The sequence below is a fragment of the Hypanus sabinus genome, chromosome 1 (assembly GCF_030144855.1).
Source record: "Hypanus sabinus isolate sHypSab1 chromosome 1, sHypSab1.hap1, whole genome shotgun sequence".
Lineage (NCBI taxonomy): Eukaryota > Metazoa > Chordata > Chondrichthyes > Myliobatiformes > Dasyatidae > Hypanus > Hypanus sabinus.
This window is the reverse complement of record NC_082706.1, coordinates 149149216-149170012: the sequence shown is the minus strand read 5'-3', so window position 1 is coordinate 149170012 and position 20797 is coordinate 149149216. Positions and strand designations below refer to the sequence as shown.

Sequence of the window (20797 nt, the reverse complement as noted above, 5' to 3'; positions counted from 1 at the left end):
TGGTGTTGATTGGAGACATTTAGCTGAGTACCTGGGGGAGATCTTAAATAGATTTTTGTACCTGTATTTATTTGGGTGATAAATACAGAATTATATAGAAATGTGTCAAAACATCAGTGAGATCATGGACTGCAGAGGAGGTGGTGCTTGCTATCTTGAGGAAGATTATGAAGGATAAATCCTCAGGGCATGACGAGGTGTTCCCTGGACCTTGTGGGAGGCTAGTGCAAAAATTGCAAGAGTCCTAGCAGAGGTACTTAAAAAACCCTTAGCCGAAGATGAGGTACCAGAGGATCAGAGAATAGCTAGTGTTCTTCCATCATTGAAGAAAGACTCTATCAATAAGCTGGGAAATTATAGACCAGTGAGCTTGACATCAGTAGTGGGTAAGTTGTTGGGAGGTATTCTAATGACTGAATATATAAGTATTTATTTAGATAGGTACGAATTGAAGATAGCCAATGTGGCTTTGTGCATGGTAGGGTCATGTCTAACCAATCTTAGAGCTTTTTTAGCAAGTTACCACGAAAGCCAGTGGATATTGTCTGTAGGCTTTAGCAACGCCTTTGTCAAGATCCTGTATGGGTGATGGTCAAGAAGGCATTCAGAATGAGGTAGTAAATTGGACTTGGACATTGGCCTTGCAAGAATAGACAGAGAGAGGTTGCCTCTCTGACTGGAGGCCTGTAATTATTGGTGTGCCACAGGGATTAGTGCTAGGTTTGTTCTTTGTCATCTGTATCAACAATTTGGATAATGTGGTCATCTGGATTAGCAAATATGCGGACAGCATCAAGATTGGGGGGGGGGGGGGTGGTCACAGCAAGGAAGGCTATCAAAACTTGTGGTGGAATCTGGGCCAAATGGAAAAATGCAGACAAGAATGAGGGAGGACCTTGGGAGGACAAACCAGAGTTTAGCGTGATGCTGTTATACCTCAGTGCATCAGAGTTCAATTCCAACACTATCTGTACAGCCTTTCCTTGAACGCATGAGCTTCCCCCAGGTTCTCTGGTTTCCTCTCACTTTCCAAAGACGTACCAGTTAGTAGGCTAATTGGCCATTGCGATTAGGGTAGGATTAAGTAGATGGATTGCTGGGCAGTGCAGCTTATTGGGCCAAAAGGGCTTGCTCCATGTGCATGATGGAACACAGGGCTACTTAGTCTTGGAAGGTGTCAAACCTTTTGAATATTGTTCTTAACAAAGCTATATTCCTTTGAAAAGTAAGCACTCTTATGATTCATGTACAGGTAAATAAGGAAGTTGAGGTTTTTTTTAAGTGTTCATTTTCGCAATATTGTGGTGTGGGCCCGTAAATGAGAAAAGTAAAATCCACAAAGGATGGTTTAAAATAATAGAATAGATTATTTGAGTAGATAGGCAATAAATATAAATACTAAAAATTGTTCAAATTGAATCTGTATGATTATATACAATTAATTAATGTGTCCAATTATATTTATTTTAAGAAATAAAACTAGGAGGCCATAGAAAATGTAACACTAGTTGCTGCAAACTATGGCCAATTATCCTAACATCTTTCATTAAGAAAGGTGTAGTAGACCCTTTGGAAATTGTAATACCATCAGGCAGAGTCAATATTGTTTTATGAAATAGGATTCTTTGAAAATTGTAGATAAAAGGAAACCAGAAGATGTGGAGTATTTGCATTTTGTAAAAACATTCAATAAAATGGCATAAAGAGTATTAATGCTCATGATTTTGGGAATAATATATGCACATGGATTGACCAAGAAACAGAAACAAAAATCGAGATAAATGAGTTATTTGATTGCTGAAATGAATGGGGTGCCATATAAGTTAATGCTGGGTCTTAGCATGTGGGTTCATCGAGTAATTGGAAAGGTAACTGGAATCTATTACAAGGAGATGGAGTAAAGTATGAGGATAGATTGATACAACTGTACTGGGTATCAATGAGACCACACAAGGTGTAATGCAAACAGTTTTAGTTGTACTTAATGAGGACTATTCAATATTTGCATTAGAGTTATTTCTAATGAATTTTATTTGTTTGTCTAATGAGGAATGATTGTGCCTTTACCAATTGGAATTTAGAAGAATGGGAGATGACCTTATTGAATAAACAAGATACTGAAGGTGTCTTACATGTTCAATAAGGTCATCTCCATTCATTTAAACTGTTTAATAGTGGCGGAGGCTCAAGTGAATACACAACCCTGTTCTGCCTGCACTTCTAACATTTTTAAACTTCGTGTGGTGTACTTGTACTTTATCTTAAAGGACAAAATGAAGGTAAGTAAATGGACTCATTGGTAGAGATCTGCAAAAGAGATAAATTTGATCTAACAAGGTGATACCTATTCATTCGCTTTTTTAAAACTATTGCAATTAGGGAACAGAAATTAAATTTGTGCTCACTATATTTTAAGCTTGATATGCTATAATTTTTATAACCTTTTGATGATTATTTTAGAAAAATTTGTTGAAAGAAATAGCAGGCCCTTGTGAAAACATCCAGATGCATCTTGCTTGGATATCCATATTTTCAGTGTAAGGATTTGTTTGATCTGTACCCTATCTCTGACCACTGGAATCTGGTCACTGCTGCTCCACTTTTAAAGTTGAACTATGTTTAAATGGGGAACTGGGAATTCTGGAGGCCCCCTGTTGGTTGGGGTCAACCATGGACATTGTTTGCTCGCTGTTGCTACCCGAGCCAGGGCAATGCGATCTGGAGAGTAAGCTGCTGGCTGTGCAGCAGGCACCCCCTCCCCACACACACGCAGCTGATGAATCCAAAGGAACAGCAGAGACTGATACAGTTTGGCACCAAGGGCATTGCAGAAGTTGCCAGTCAGCATGGAACTCAACTTGGGATTGCCTCAGGGACTTCAGCTCTGAATTTTTCCCCTGGGTTTACTCTGGAAGTCTTCTTCATGAGTGGGTATAGCTGCAAGGCAGCAGAGAGTTGACATCTAAATTTTCCTTCTACATGAGCTGCCAACCACGGGTGACAAGCCCCATCTGCTCGGCCCATCCCCACATTCTGGAAATTATGACTCAGAAGGATTTAATGAAAATAATTAGAATAGTTCTATTTGCTAAGATTTTCGATTTGGCTTGTTTTGTAGAATATGAGACTGGGTGTTGGGGCTATTTCTATTCAGTACTTACTTTTCAGAAATATTGCTCTGTAGAAAAGTCAATATTTCAAGCCTTTTACAGGTAATGCTCTCTAACTCTTCTTCTGCTACATTGACGACAGCATTGGTACTGCTTCATGCACCATGCTGAGCTCGTCAATTTCATCAACTTTGCTTCTAACTTTCACCCCGCCCTTAAATTCACTTGGTCCATTTCTGACACTTCCCTCCCCTTTCTCGATCTCTCTGTCTCCATCTCTGGGGACAAACAGTCGGCGGAAGTCTTTTGTAAACCAACAGTCTCGCGGTTGTCTTGACTATATCTCTTCCCAGGCTGTGTCCTATAAAAATGCTATCCCTCTTTCTCAGTTCCTTCGTCTCCTTTTCACTGATGCCCTTTCTCCACCATTGATGCTGCCCTTACCCGCATCTCCTCCATTTCCTGAATATCCGTGCTCACCTCATCTTCCCGCTGCCTTAATAGTGAAAGAGTTCCTTTTGTCCTCACCTACCACCCCATGAGTCTCCATCATTCCTTGCAACTTGCGCCATCTCCCAAGGGATCCTACCACCACCACCCCCCACCATTCTCCGTTTTCCACAGAGATCGCCCCCTCCGTGATTCCCTTGTCCATTCGTCTCTCCCCACTAATTCACTATTTTTCCTCCCGACACTTTTCACTGCAAACGGTTAAATTGGGGCAATGCTTCGTCGAGCACCTCCGCACCATCCACCGCAAGTGGAGCTTACCACTGGCCAAACATATTACTGTAATTCTGATTTCCATTCCCGTTCCGACATATCAGTTCATGGCCTCCTCTTCTTTCACTTCGGGGCTACTCTCAGGGTGGAGGCGCCTCCAAGCCGAAGGCACCGATCTCTCCTTACCATTTAAACAAAAACTCTGCCCCTCCCCTCTTCTATTCCCACCTGCCTGTCACCTCCCCAATGCCCGTCTTTCTTCCCTTTCTCCATGGTCTATAAAATTCCTTCTTTAGCCCTTTTCCTCCTGGCTTCACCTATCACCTAGCTATCTTCCCATCCCCACCCCCTACTTATTTATTCTGGCGATTTACCCCTTCCTTTCCCGTCCTGAAGAAATATATCCTGCCCAAAATATCGACCGTTTCTTCATTTCCATCGATACTGCCTGACTTGCTGAGTTCCTCCAACATTTTGTGTTTCTTCAGTTCTATCTGCCTGTAAGTGAATACTGTACTCAAAATACTTGAAGAGCGCCAACAAACGCAGTTGTTCGGTTTTTGAGCTCCGTTTCATATACGTGTCTCCATTAAGACATCGATTTCCTGCTTTCTGTCAAAGAGCCCTGGGAGATATTGTCAAACAACTAACACGGATTTAACTGAGTTAGGTATCCCAGGTTTTCATTTGCCTTGACTTCACAATTGGGGAGACGTACAAGCGGCGGCAGTCCCAAAGGAGAAAGAAAAATGCAAGAACCTAAAAGACAAAGGAGCAAATCAGATTTTAAAATAAAACGGGGAAAAGTGTATCCTGAGGTTAAGAAAAACGGGAATGGGTGAAAAGGCTGAAATAAACGGGAAATCGATATAGACGGTTTCGCAAAATAGGCGTCAGTTTCACAGTGTGCGTACGAGTGTGTGTGACTCTGTGCGTGTTTGTTTTTAGCGGAAGCGGTGCGAAGCCGACAGTGTATGTGCTCAGATCTGTCGAGATTAAGAGCGTAAGCGTCTCTCTGCGGAGCTTCGACTTCTGAATGAGTGTGTGCGTGTGATCGCGTGGCCCCCGAACCCAAACAGCGGTAACCTGCTCAGATCAAAACATACCCAGAGCAGCGACAAATCGCAGAGGTAGCTTCCAGAAAGGCATCTGCGCAGATTTATGCTGGGTTTCTTAGTACTGTAATCAACTCGTCCGCATTTCAGAAGAACAAAGTCATCAAGTTCGCGCATGATAGAAATTCTCTTAAACCATGGCTTGCCCGGAAACGTATCCTTTTTCAACAGAAGCCCCGAATTGTGATTTGAAGAAAGGCACGTCGATTTTCCTGGACGTGAGTATTTAAGGAAATTCTTCAAAATATCATCTATTTAACACGATTACTTAGAGGTAACCCGAGTTAAAACCAGCAGCAACTCAAGCTGTCGGCAATTTATATCCTCGCACTTTGTGACCACATATGAAATGTCCATTGTGCAGTAATATACGATACTTAAATAGCTGAGATATACTTAAATAGAGAAATTGAGGGTTGTACTTTCAGATAAAATGCTTTAAAATATTGCAGTGATTAGTGCTCTGAAATATAAATGTTGGGTATATGCGGTGAAGAAGCACTTTGAGCAAATTGTGATGGAAGATTCTTGGCAAAATGTTGGTATTGATTCCGAATCCGAATAATTTTTTTCAGTCAAACGTTTTGAAGTTTTGATTGCATCTGCTAAAGCACCAACATTAATAATGCTACAGTGGATTTTTTTTAAATCAAGAGGATCAAATAAAAAATGTTTCAAATTATTTTTTTAAATCCTCATAGTAAGCAAGCCCTGGAGCTGCCTCTGGATTAGAAGCCACTGACTGTATCTATTCGTCTTAAGTGAAAGAGCAAATTAAACAGGCTAATACAAAAACTTTGAGTCTCAATGAAAATTCCTTAATACTAAAACTATATTTTTTGAATTATAAACAGGCTACTTTTTCATTTTTGAGATGTAATATCCTAGCTTCCATATAGTTAGGATGGACTCTTATTGGTTTTTGGAATTCTAAGGGAAAACAGCAATGATGGGTGAAAATATTTACATAGGTAAATTGGTTATGCAACTTGTCTTGCATGTTGTTCTTACAAATGAATTTGTTACTACAGAGCACTGAAGTAGTACAAGGTAAAGCAGTTAAGGAATGTAAGGAACCATCAATTCAGAAATCCAAGGGTAGCACTTTACTTGTAATGGAGATACTGGTCCAGTGGAAATGACCCACATGGTCAATCCTAAATGTAAGGGTTAAAGTTTATGTGTCTGCAGCAATGGCTAGTTTGGGAACAATGTTAAAGTGGAACTGAATATTTACATTAAAATACCTTCAGGAGAAGTGGGTCAAGGCACTAAAGTGAAATTTGGCTGTGCAAATTATATTAAACTAGGCAATTCTCACAATAGCCTTTGAACAAATATAGATGCTAGTAATCTGGAATAGAAAGCAATAATGCTGGAAATATTCTGCTGGTCAGTCAACATCTGTGGAAAGTGAAAGAGTTAATATTTCAGGATATGATTGTGCACTTTGTGGAAGGAATGAAAGCATAGTTTTCAAAATGGGGAGAAAATTCAGAGGTGCAAAGGGACTTGGGAATCCTTGTGAGGGATTCCTAAAGGTTATCTTTGGTGGGGGGAGGGAAATTAATGGACATATGAAATGAATAGTTGGCAGGAAGGTAAGTAGGAGAGTGGAACTGTGGAATGGCTCCAAAATCTGTCAGAGATGGGCTGAATGCCCTCCTTTTATGTCATAAAATATGAATACAAAATAATTTCCATCATAGTAATCTTGCCAGAAGTCAGTTGCTTCAAAATAAAATAAGCAAGTATAGCATTGGGTTCTCCACTTCTTAGCTGAAGAACTCACCTTCCCATTGTTGAAATAAAATTGGAGTTTGTTTTACAGGTGTCCTCCACTTTATGAATGTTCGCTTTATGCCACTTCACTTTTACAAAAGACCTTCATTAGTAACCTGTTTTTGCATTACAAAGAGGATTTTTACTTTTACGAAAAATTTTTCCATAAAAATTAATGGTTCTTTGCTTTATGCCATTTCGGCTTAAGGAAGGTTTCATAGGAACGCTGTACCTTTGTAAAGGGGGAGGGGGGGAAGGGGACACCTGTATTGGAATATGAATTTCTAGACACTATGATGGGGAAAGGTAGATAAAGGTAAATTTGTTTTTCTTTTTCAGATTTCATATTAATACTTTAATTAATTTAAATGTTTAACTATTCAAATTGATTGTAATAGTCCTTGTATTTTTATGGAATTCAGAAACATTCAATAATTATTACAATGCTTTGGCAGCAGGTGACATTGTAACCCATGGAAGAGGTGGAGCCTCATCACTGAGGACTCATTATAAATTGTTACCTGAGTGCAAAGTTCAGCTCTTTCAGCTCTCTGCATTCAGCTGACATGAGAGAGAAAGTTATTGGATATGATGAAATAACCCAGGGAAATAGCTCAGTACCTGGAATGCTACACTGATTGAGGTGCCAAATTAGAATTTAACATTAAACACGACCCTTTTCTCATCTTTCATGGCCCAATTTGAAGAAAACTATGATACTTTATCTTAGTACATGTCCAGTCACCCAATCACCATCCACAAAATTATTAGACAGTTGCCTCATTGTTTTTTGTGAATTTGGCTGTTCCATTTTTCTATATGAGAACAAAAACAGGTGAATATCATGAAATCAGAAAGGTTATATATAAATATAAAAATCATAATCAAAACAAATTCACAAACATTTTCTTAAAAAAAAGAAATTATTGGAGAACGTTCTTGATGACAGGTTTGTCACATTTGGAAAAACATGACAATTAGTAAGTAAAGTCAGCATAGGTCCTGTGTCATGAATTTGATTGAGAATGTTTGAGGACATGCCAGAGATGATTGATGAGGGCAGGGCAATGTATGATATTTACATGGACTTTAGTTAAGCATTTGACAAGATCTCTCAGCACAGCCTGGTCCAGAAGTTATATCAAATCAATGATCTGTTAATAAATAGGATCCAAATTTGGCTTGCTCATTGAAGAAAGAGTAGAAAGGTGCTTTTACTGACTGGAGGTCTGTGACTAGGGTGTCTTATGTATTCTATCTGTTTAAATCACTTTGTTCCACTGAAACAGGTTTAGAATTTTATATCAGATTAATTAGCATACTGATTTTCATATTTTCATTTCTAATTCTGAATACAGTTTGTATGCGTTTGTTTTGTCAATTTATTGGAAAAGCAATTGAAATAGACTTACTTAGTATGTAACTTTTTAGGTAGCACTTTGGACAGAGCAATTAATTTCAACTAGCTGAGCTGATTTTGAAATTTAGCACAGAATGAAGCTAAATAGTTTCAAATTTCAAAATTTAATTGAAACACTGTCCAGCACATTTCTATTTAATGTGATCTGTAATGTGCTAAGATATTCAATATTCATCTGTATTAGAACAATTGACAAACAAAGGTGATTAATCTGCAGGAAATATGAGTAATTTTCAGTCACCATTAATTGACAACTTTTTTACATTGAGTTCTTTCACTGAGCCTTATTACTCTGGCCTGGCCCTGACACTGATGGGACATTTTTGTGTATGATTCATTTCAGATCTTACGAAGAGCTGACAAGAATGGTAAGAATTATGAAGTTTTAAATCTATTTTTATCAGTTTTCTGAACAGAAGAAATATTTTTTTTTCTGTCACACTATTAGTTTCTTCTGATCTCTTGAAAGATTGATTAACTTCAGAATTCCAGGGTGCATAGCCCTAATCTGTACAATCTTGCAATTTTTCAGATCATGAGCTGACCAACATTTGGACCTGGACTGATAGGTGGCAATAATATTCAGATCCTATGACCATTCAATTAGAGTTGAATCAACCAGCCTTAACATTCAAGAGCATCACTACTTTCAGATTTCTTACTGTAAACATCATGGGAGATTATCATTAACCTAAGTCTTTACTGAATTAGCCCAATAAAAATTGTGGAGACAACAGCAAGGACAGACCTGCACAACTCTTCTTCAGACACCTTAGGGCTCTGCCACCATCTAGGAAACTAAAATTCGGGACAGTAATATACTGAATATCTTTATTTTGCTTGAAAGGAGCACATCACCAAGAACTTTTCACAAGATTGATATTGTAATTCAGGACAAAGTATTATATTTGATTGACAGCTCGTCCATCACCCCGAACATTGCTTCTCCATACTACTGATGTTTTTTGTGTCAATTCACCTAATATTCTTCACCAAACACCTCCCAAACTCGTGACCTTTACCAACTGTGCAAATTCTAACTTTCCATCCGTGTTTCAATGTATCATAAATGTTGAATTAAATCTCACTGTGCCCTACTTATTTATACCTGCTGCCTTTGCTGAACAGCCTTGACTCTGAAAACCTAAAAATTAAAACCTTGAATCTCATGTTATATTCACTTCCACAGCATTGCCCCTACTTATCAATGCAACTTCCAGAAATATATCACCCACCACACCCATCTCTTGCCCTTTAGAAATTTCCTATCTAATCACTTAATCTCTTCCTTTTTACCATCTTTAATATCTGTTAAAATCTGCTTCTTCAACCATCTTCTTGGGTAACATTCCCAATATTGCTTTCTTTCACATCTATTTCTTCACATCTCTGTGAATGATCTTTTTCTATATAAGGACAATATAAATGTTCTTCCTAGAGAAAAAAAATAGGAATTTTAAAATTTTGGTTAAACAGAAATTACAACACAATTTTCTGTAGTCACTACTCATTAGGGATTGGAGAGTTACATTAGTTATAGTTCTGGTTAGTTTACATAAGTTATACCTTCTCTCACTTTAATTCATCCTCTCCTTGTTCTTGATACTTTCCCAATTCTTGGGTTTGAAGACACTAAAATAAACTTTTTTTCCTAAAATCCTCCATACCTTATTTTGTTAGCCACAGTTTATTATTTTTGCTATAGAATTTTAATTTCCCAGTCATTTATTCACAACTATTTATTTTTTTCTCTCTGAAATGCTGTAACATACTTACAATTATACCACTTAATCTAATAAACAAACACAAAATTCTGGAGGAACTCAGCAGGTCAAACAGCATCTATGGACTGTTCGGCCCACCAAAACGTCACCTGCACTTTTTTCCATACATGCTGCCTGGCTTGCAGAGTTCCTCCAGCATTTTGTGTGTGTTACTTGGATTTCCAGCATCTGCAGATTTTCTCTTGTTTGTGGCTTAATCTAATAGTTGTCTGTGTTATGAACCCCGAAACTGGGTGTCTTACCAGCAAAGATAGAAGTGTCCGTTGGAGTCTGGTGATACTATTTTCAACAGTATTTATTAGTAAAAATATACAAAAATAATATCAATGCAAATATACAGATAATATACGTCAGCAATACTAAACCTAAAAGTGCGGGTATAATAATAATCAATAAGAAACAAGCTCTATCATTGTCTAGGGGATAGTGAATTGTCAGATGGAAATATAAAGTTCAGTTCAGTTCATGCAGGCTGCGGTAGTTGTTGGTCACTGTGTTTCAATTGTTGGAGAGAGAGAGAACATGTAAGCAGTAACAGCTATTGTCTTGCCAACCTTCCTTTACGATTTTGATCCGTCGATGCGTTGTTGTTGTGGCCATTCAGGTATGACCCCGCTGTCCTTTAGCTAGACCATTCTTCCGTGGTGGACATGTCACCCAGGCAAAGGTGGACACACACACAAGCCCCCACCGGCCTCGCTATAAAACACTGTGAGTTAAAATTTACCGACCCTTCGTTCAGTCTTCCATGTCCCACCCTGTCTCGTGGGTTTCTGATGCTCACTAGCGTTTCTCCTGATGCGTCTGAGGGGTGTTACCCCAGACCTCAATTTTATCCCCACTCACAGGGTCTCAGGTGTCAATCAGGTTTGAATGACATAACCCATCAAACCAGCCCACTCTGGCTGTCCCCTGAGGGATTTCAATGAATAGAGCAGTACCAAGTAAACAATCCTTCTCCAAAAGACAATAGCAGTAAATCAAAGGCTTTTGTCAGTAGGAGATGTTCCACCTTGTGTACCTCTTAGCTGTCTCTCTCTCTCATTCTCTTTCATGAGCTGTTATCAATAACAACTGCCCTGGCAGATTTCCTTTTGTCTCTCTTACTTCCTTGGTAGCAGCATCGAAATAGTAGTGATTTGCGATTCTCCAAAAGGTGGGGGGGCAGGGGCCACTCTGCACCCTTCTGCCCATCAGAGTTGTTCATCCTTTGTAACATCTGAAACAAGTTATTATTTTGAGCTCCAACTTTCCAATACATGAAACAAAATTTCAAGCTGACTGAAAAAGTACCTCAAGACTCCTGATGTGGAGATCTCTGATCCAAGACTAGAAAAAGCTGGCACAGAAGTATTTGGAAAGATACCAAGAATCTGATGGAAACACATGGAAGTTGAGCACAAGCTGTGGAAAAGTGAATAATAATCCAATCAACCATCCATCTGCCTAAACAATCTGCAATGTGGAAGAACCCTCAAATCCCACATCAGCTAGCTCAACTCCCACAGAATTTTAATGGAAGCAAGTCATCCTGAACTCAAAAAGACTGCCTAAGAAGAAGTAATTCAATTTAACAATCTACCTTAATCAACTAATCCCTCATAATTAAATTTAGTTTCAAACTTAATATATTTTTCTTAAAGTCAGAGTAAAACTCTATCATCTGATTGCACTTTCCTTGAAGCATTTTACCATGTGACTGCTAATTTAAACTATCTCGTACAAAGGAAGTCAAAGTCAGTCCTGAGATGTCTTAGGCACCTTAGATTCTGTTGCATGCTTGCAGAACAGTTGGTTATTGTGCAATACACACAAAATGCTGGAGGAACTCAGCAGGTCAGATAGCATCTATGGAAATGAATAAACAGTTGACATTTCAGGTCGAGACCCTTTATCAGGACTGGAAAGGAAAGTGGAAGATGCCAGAATAAGAAGGTAGGAAGATGCTAAAAGGTCATAGGTGAAGCCAGATGGTTGGGGGTGGAGGAATGAAGTAGGAAGCTGGGAGGGAGGTGGAAAAAGCAAAGAGCTGGAGAAGAAGGAATCTGATAGCAAAGGAGAGTAGACCCTGGGATAAAGGGAAGGAGGAAGGGAAGTAGGGGGAGGTGATAGGCAGTGGAGTAGAAAAAGGAAGAGGCCAGGGTGAGGAATTAAAGAATAGGGAAAGGGAAGGGAAGAAAATTATCAGAAGTTGGAGAAATCAATGTTTGTGCCATGGAGGTAGAGGTTACCTAGATGGAATATGGGGTGCTGGTCCTACAACCTGACTATGGTCTCATCTTGGCAGAAGATGACCTTCTGGAACAGTAATGGGGAGAGGAATTGAAGTAGTTGGCCACTAGGAAATTCCAGTTTATGTGGAGGTGCTCAACAAAGCTGATCTCAACAAAGTAGAGGAGGCCACAACAGGAGCACTGAGTACAGTAGACCACTCCAACAGATTCACAGGTGAAGTGTTGCCTCACCCATAAGAACTGATTGGGACTCTAAATGGGGGGTGATGGAAGAGGTGAATAGACATGTGTAGCAATCCAACCAGGGATAAGTGGGGAGGGACGAATGAACAAGGGAATCAAAAAGGGAGTTATCTTTGCAGAAAGCAGAGAGTGGGGTGGAAGTAAAGATCTGTCTAGTGGTAGGGCCCCATTGAAGATGGCGAAAGTTACAGAGATGATATGTTGGATGTAGAGGTTCATGGGCTGGTAGGTGAAAGGAACAATATTGCTGTTATGGCGCAGAAAATATGTTGTGAGCACGGATGTCCAGGAAATGGAGAAGACGTGGATGAGGGCAGCATCGATGGTGAAGGAGGAAGGAAACCTGTCCTTTGAAGAAAGAGAACATTCTGATGTCCTGGAAAGGAAAGCCTCAAGCTGGGAATAGATGTGGCGAGATTAAGGAACTGAAAAAAGAGAATGGCATTTTTACAGGAGACGGGGTGGGAAGAAGTATAATCAAGATATCTGTGGGAATCAGTAGGTTTATAAAAGATCTCAATAGACAGTTATTCTTCAAAGATGGAGAGATTGAGAAAGGAGAGAGAGTTGTCAGAAATGGACCAAATGAAATTAAGGGCGGGGTGGATGTTGAAAGCAAAGTTGATGAAATTGATGAGTTCTGCATGGGTGCATGAAGCAGCACCAATGCAGTCATCAATGTTGCGCAGAAAAAGTTGTGGAGCATTACCAGGTAAGGTTTGGAGCATGGACTGTTCCATGTAGCCAACAAAAGGCCGGCATATCTGGGGCCCATGCGGATGCCCATGACTATATCTTGAGTTTGGAGAAAATAGGAGGAACCAAAAGAGAAATCGTTAAGCGTGAGATCCAGTTCCGCTAGATGGAGGAGGGTGCTGGTGGAGGGGATCTGGTCAGGTCCATTGTTGAGAAAGAAACAGAAAACTTTAAGGCCTTATTGGTGGGGGATAAAAGTGCATAGGGACTGGACATCCATGGTGAGCATGAAGCAATCAAGGCCATGGAACTGAAAATTGTTGAAGAGACGAGAGCATGTAAATTGTTGCGGATGTAGATGGGAAGGGACTGAACCAAGGGGGATAAAATGGAGTCGAGATATGTGGCCATGGGTCCAGTGGGGCAGAAACAGGCAAAATCAACAGGTCTACCCATATGGTCAGGTTTGTGGATCTTGGATAGGAGATAGAAATAAGCAGTGCAAGGTAAGGGCGCTATGAGGTTAGTGGCAGTGATGGGAGATCTCCAGAGTTGATGAGATTGTGGATGGTGCGAGAGACATTGACAAATATCATTATTGTGCAATGACTCTGGTTAAAAGTTACATCATCATATGTTTGTGTTGGACAGAAGTCTCTACTGAGAATGGAGCAAGAAACAAAAAAAAATCCAGTGAGTGGCAGGTTCTATGGGCAAAAACATGTTGTTAGCAAGAGAGGTCAGAGGAGAATGCCAGACTGGTTCAAGCTGACAGAAGAACGACAATAACTCAACTAACTATGTGTTACAAGAGTGGTGTGCAGAAGAGCATCTCTGAAGGTATAACACATCAATGCTTGAAGTGGATGAACTCCAGTAGCAGAAGACCACAAACATACACTCAGTGGCCACTTTATTCGACACAGGAGTTACAACCAGGTCACATTGTACACTACTCAATTTGCTGCAATGAAATTGTACTTGTGAAGCTAGGAAAGAAACACTTAAGATTGTACGATCTCTTTGAATTTTGTCAATATGTAACAGATGAGAGGAGGCTCCTAATTGTGTGCACTATTCTTTATATCCACCTTTCATAAATCTGAACCTGGCAAAATTTACACCCAGGTCCTCTGAATATTTGACAATGTTCTCTCTCTGCCTTCTCTTCCCACACATTTTAATTTATTTCCTAATGGTAAAAATGTAAAGGACATCCACATTTGCCTCACTTTGTGAAAGGACTGCTCCAGAGTAAAGTCATTATTCTGTGTATCTCCTGTATCTGAAGTTCATGATCCAGAGAAAATCAAAACCACGGTTAAAATGGCCCCATATAATATCTTTTCATCAGTCACCCAAAAAAATGATAGATGTTCAGTCCTAGTTGGAACTCTGTCAGAATATGTAATTGGAATCAATCAGAATGACTTTGCAAGGTTGGCTGCTACAGGATAGGCTGTTAATAATTATGATAAGCACATATCTCAATTTTGGAACCTTAACACAAGGACTAAATCAGATTGCACACTGGCTGCTTGGTAAACACGAAAGAGGCAGAATGCTATAATTAATAGATGCTACCTATTCTGAGCAGAATAGTGGTATCTAAATTCAAGAGATCTTGCAGATACTGGAAATCCAGAGTGACATACAAAATGCTGTAGGAACTCAGCAGGTCAGGCAGCATCAATGGAGAGGAATAAAGAGATGAAGGTCCAGGCCTAGACCATTCATCAGGATGGGAAAAGGAAGAGGGGGAAGGGAAAGAGTACAAGCTGGAAGATGATAGGTGAAGCCAAGTAAGGGGGAAAGTAGGTGGGTGAGGGAGGGGGGGAATGAAGTGAGAAGCTGGGAGGTAATAGATGGGATGGTTAAAGGCTAAGGAAGAAGAAATCTGATAGAGGAGAGTGGACCATGGAGAAAGAGAAGGAGGAGGGGCATTGGGGGAAGAGATAGGCAGGTAAGGAGAAGAGAAGGGATAAGAGGGGAGCCAGAATGGCAAATGGAAAAGGAAGCTACTGAGGTTTTCCTCCTTCAACCTGAAAGTGGCTTCAATGTGGCAGTAGAGAAAGCCATGGACCAACATGTTGGAACGGGAATCAAGAATGGAATTAAAATGGCTGGCCTCCAGGAAATCCTCATTGTTTCAAACAGACTGAAAGCGCTTGATAAAGCAGCTCCCCCAATCTACATTGGGGATCTTACTGATGTAAAGGAGGCTGCACTGGGAACACAGTAGACCCCGACAGTCTTGCAGATGAAGTGCTGCCTCATCTGAAAGTGTTGTTTGGGGCCTTGAATGGTGATGAGAGAGGAGGCAAATGAGCAGGTGCTGCACTTGTTCTGCTTCCAGGGATAAGTGCAAGGAGGAAGATCAGTGAGGGGGGAAGAATAGACAAAGGAATCACAGAGAGAGCAATTCCTGAGAAAGCCAGAGAATGGGAGAGGGGTGGGGAAGAGGTAAAGATGTGCTTACTGATAGGTTTCCCTAGAAGATGAGGAAATGGCAGAGAATGATGTGCTGGATGTGGAGGCTCACAAGGTGGGAGGTAATGACAAGAGGAACCCTGTCTTGTTAAGGTGGTGGTTAGATGAGGTGAGGGCAGCAATGGTAGAGGAAAAGATAAACCATTCTTTGAAGAAGGAGGTCATCTCAGATGGTGTGGAAAGGAAAACCTCATCCTGAGAACAGATGAGGTGAAGATGAAGGAGACTGAAGTGATGCCCAAAGTAGCATTCAAAATTTCCTAGATTACTACATTTGTATAATAACTCATTTATAGTTTATTGCGGAGTGTGCATTAATTAGAAAAAAACAATGTTCAATTCGTAATGATCAATATTCCTTTGAGTTACTGTCACAGACACCAAATTGAATAATAGCTTATCAAACTCTGATTTTCTTGTCAAACAAAACTGTCCCATGTTGCTTTGCTGTATAAGCTTTAATAGCAGTGTGAACAAAAAAATGAAGAAGTATTCACACAATTTTAAATGTGTCAGCATTTCAGGAAACCTAATTAAAGATGGAATATAATGAATGTGGGGTGAGTATCTATCAAAGATCAATAAAGCAGTATGAATCATTTACTTAATCTCTGGTGGATCTAAGATGCATCAGCAAATTGTGCACAGTAAAAAATATTTTTCTGGTAGTTGCATGTGAATCACTCAAAGATCAGTGGTCAGAAGGAAGTATCAATGAATATATCTAGTATCCATTTTTCTACTGAGTATAATTGTTTTTCTTTCAGTTGCCATCTCACTCCAATGTTTGCTGCACTTAATTATGGAAATGCAATGACCTGCCAATCTTTCAATGAATCCACCTTACTAACTGTAATGATAGAGTTAAACCAAAGGTCAGAATGAGAAAACAAAGCTGGATCCAGCCAGCCACCCTGGCTTGTCACTATTGCAATTCCTGCAGTTACACTACGTGTTACAGATTTTGGTTTTGATTGTACTGATTGTACGGTCTCACTGCCATGACCACCCCACCGGGGTATCAGCCTATAACTTGTGACCATGCCACAGGTCCAGATTCTGATGCCCTGACCCTGAGCCATCCTGATGTCTTTGCTAACAGAGCCTTTGAATTCTGATAATTAAATTCATTTAATGGAATTTAATATTTTAAAACAGGTTATATTGAAGTAGTAATAAAATAATAAATACGCTTTAAGACACATTCAAATGTCAGAAATTAATTAAAAACATTAAATTGAATCCAAATAAGGATAAAAACATAACTCTCAGCTGTTTCAATTTTCTTTTTTATTTTAATTTAATCACAGTCACTGACCTTTTATATCAGGGTCAATGATGCATTTCAAATAAATGGGACCTTGCTACATATGCCAGTCGAGGTGTCATATATGAAGTGTATATAGCCCTTCGATTCAAGTTGTTTGTACTCTTCGACCTGAGTCCAATGGCGATATAAGCACTTATGGCCTGTACCTTGTCTGTGACATCTTCATTGCAATGTGCAGGTGTACAAGATAGAGGGCAGCTGACCTACCAAGAAAACCTCACTAGTTCACCATAGAACTACTAACAAAGCATAATTGCATTTTATTCCATTACACTTTCCGGTCAAGAGGATGCATGGCAGAATGATGCAGCAGAAATTGGAAGCTGCCATTTGAAATGCCAGTGAAAAAACCATCTTAGTGTTTTCATTGAACTCGTAGGTAATGCTGATTATTACCACACTGTCCTTATGATGGAAAGAGTAAATGTTTAAGTTGGTGAACAAAGAACCAGTCATAGTGTCTGTTTTGTCATTAGAAATATCAATCTTCTTCAGAGTTGTTGCAGCAGTTTGGAGGTTATTCTGTCTTGTTCTCAACTTGTGGCTTATAGGTAACTGAGGCGTGAGGGGTCATATTATGAGACATTTGTTACAAGAATACACAGCCTGCTTTTGTAATGACTGTACTTATGTGCCTGATGAGGTTAAGTTTCTGGAGCAGTGTTAAATGTTTGATAATGCCATTGAGTTTAAGGAACGAGTGTGTAGATTATATTTTGGGAGATGGTCACTTCCTGCTTCATGTGTTGCTCAAATAGTAGTAGTAGGCAGCTATTGAACACAAGGGATCATGGGCTCCGACTCTCCACATCACTGGTGTAGTCCAGGGGAAGGACAAGCACTGATACAGCTTGGCACCAGTGTCATTGCAGATGTTGCTGGAGTGAAATTGTGAACAACATCAAACTGCCTTAGGGACCCCAGCTCCGGATTTCTTCCTCAGGATTTACTCCCAAAGCCTTTCCCATGGGTGGGAAATCTGAGTTTTCCTTCCAGGTAGCTGCCATCTAAGGCTGACGAGTCCCACCTGCTCGAAGCTCAAATAGTAATTCATGATTACCAACACAAGTTCGAAGATGGTATTGCATGCAGACTTTGACTGATTCATTATCTGAGGTGCTACACATATAATTGAACACTGCACACACATGAGTGAACATATCTACTTCTGACATCATGGATGGATGGTTACTGATGAAGCAGCTGAAAGTGATTGGCCGAAGTATTACCCTGAAGCACTCCCACAGTGATATCTGTGAGCTGGGATAAATGGCCTCCTAACAATTAGAACCATCGAGTGTCTGACCAGAGAAGAGTTTTCCTCCTGATGCTCACTTTTACCAGGGCTCGTTCATGTCCCACTCAGTCACATATCCTCTGAAAACCAGCTCTTTGTTCCATGCTTTGTCAGACTGGAGCAGTTCTTGGACAAGACACAATAAGCAGCAACAATTTGTGTGTATAAAGGATTGAGAATTTAAATACAAAATTCTAGACAGGACATTAAGCAATATTTGAAGAATACCTCACAGCCTTTTATTTTTGGAAGCCCCAACAGCACAAGTGACATGGTATTCAATCTTTTCAACATTTTCTCTTCCCAAGCCAGTGTGTATCTTTGTGTCTCATATTTTGCCCCATCTCATAACCCTCTGTTAAAGGCCACTCAATCAATAGAGTCATAGAAAAATACAGCACAGAAACAGGCCCTTCAGCCCATCACCCTTGCCAAACCTCCTAAGCTGTATACTCCCTTCGACCTGCATCAGGACTGTAGCCCTCCATACCCCTGCCATTCATGTACCCATCCAAATTTCTCTTAAATGTTGAAATCAAGCTCATATGCACTACTTGCGCTGACAGCTCATTCCACACTCTCATGAAGAAGTTTCTCCTTAAATTTTATACCTTTCATATTTAACCCATGACCGCTGGTTGTAGTCCCACTGACCCTCAGTGGAAAAAGCCTGCAGGCATTTACCCCATCTATACCCCTCATAATTTAGTATACCTCTGTCAAATCTCCCCTCAATTCTCTATGTTCTAAGGAATAAAGTCCTGACCTATTCAATCTTTCCTTACAACTCAGGTCATTCAGTTCCAGCAACATAATTGTAAAATTTCTCTGCACTCTTTCAACTTTAGTTAAATCTTTTCTATAGGTATGTGACCAAAACCGCACACATTTGAGATTAGGCCTCACTAACATCTTATAAAACTTTAACATAACATCCCATCTCCTGTACTCAATATATTGATTTATGAAGGTCAATGTGTCAAAAGCTTTCTTTGTGACCCTATCTACCTGTGCTACCATTTTCAATGAATTATGGACTTGTATTACCTGATCCCTTTGTTCTACTGCATTCCTTGGTGCCCTACCATTCACTGTGTGAGACATACTCTGGTTGGTTCTATCGAAGTGCACACCTCGCACTTGTCTGCCATTTTTCAGCCTACTTTTACAGCTGGTTCAGATCCTGCAGCAAGCTCTAATAGGCTTCCTCACTCTCCACTACACCCCCAATCTTGGTGTCATCCACAAATTTGCTGATCCAGTTAACCACGTTATCATCCAGATCATTGATGTAGATGACAAACAACAATGGACCCAGCACCAATCCCTGTGGCATTCCAGTAGTCACAGACCTCCAGTTAGAGAAGCAACCCTCTACTACCACACTCTAGCTTCTCCCACAAAGCCAATGTCTAATCCACTTTACTACATTATCTTGAATGCCAAGCAACTGAACCTTCTTGACCAACATCCCATGCGGGACCTTGTCAAATGCCTTGCTAAAAGTCCACGTGGACAACCTGCATTGCCTTCATCAACTTATCTGGTAACTTCTTCAAAAAACTATAAAGATCAGTTAGACATAGCCCACTAAGCACATGCCCATACTGTATCCTTAATCAGTCTCTGTCTATTCAAACACTCATATATCCAGTTCAGTAGAATACCATCCACCAACTTTCCCACTGCTGATATCAGGCTTATCGTCCTATAATTTCCTGGTTTATTTCTAGAGCCTTTCTTAAAACAGCAGAACATCTTTAGCTATCCTTAAATCCTCCAGTACCTCACCTAAATATCTCTGCTAGGGCTTCTGCAATTCCTGCATTAGCCTCCCACGGTGTCCCAGTGAACATCTTGTCAGACATTGACAATTTATCCATACTAATTTGCATCCTCCGTAATCTGCATAGGGCCCATGACCTTGTTGCTGCTTTGCCTCACTTCTATAGACTCAGTGTCTGTCTCCCAAGTAAACAAAGATGCAAAAAAATCCATTTAAGATCTCCCTCATCTCTTTTGGCTCCATGCATAGATTACCGTTAAGATCTTCCAGAAGACCAAATTTGTCCCTTGCAATCCTTTTGCACTTAACCTATCTGTAGAATCTCTGAGGTTTCTCCTTCACCCTGTCTGCTAGGGCAACCACATATTTTCTTTTAGCCACCTGATTTCTTTTTTTAAGTGTTCTCTTGTGTTTCCTATACTCTATAAGTACCTCATTTGTTCCTACCAGCCGATAACTGCTGTGCTTTTTTTTTCATAACCAGGGCCTCAATATCTCTTGAAAGCCAAGCTTCACTGTAACATATTATCTTTAGCTTTTGTTCAGACAGGCTCATACGAGCTTTTAACTCGCAAAGTTTCACTTTTGAAGGCCTCCCACTTACCAAGTATGCCTTTGCCAGAAAACAGCTTGTCCCAATCCACAATTACCCATCCAGGTCAGCATCTGGATGTATTCTTTTTGTAATAATACGTGTGATACAACAGGGAATTCCAAATATTGTTCCATTAGATGTTAGAGTTGCAGCTGTACTGAAATAGCTTAGTTTGAGCCACAATTTGTTCTG

General features: G+C 40.0%; 1 protein-coding gene across 5 annotated transcripts in view; it reads left to right on the top strand.

Moving 5' to 3' along the window:
• necab1 (N-terminal EF-hand calcium binding protein 1) overlaps positions 1–20797 on the top strand; it is a 135884-nt gene that overhangs the window by 2470 nt on the left and 112617 nt on the right. Inside the window, exons 1-2 of one of the 5 annotated variants that reach the window (XM_059978859.1) lie at positions 4434–5166; positions 8494–8518. The exons of 1 other annotated variant lie outside the window; for it this stretch is intronic. In XM_059978859.1, coding sequence (XP_059834842.1) covers positions 5086–5166; positions 8494–8518 — 106 coding nt within the window. In that variant the 5' untranslated portion in view covers positions 4434–5085. Of the gene's footprint in view, positions 1–4211; positions 4334–4433; positions 5167–8493; positions 8519–16109; positions 16158–20797 lie in introns of those variants that run through there. 3 more of the 5 variants (XM_059978850.1, XM_059978884.1, XM_059978866.1) reach the window with 3 other exon arrangements.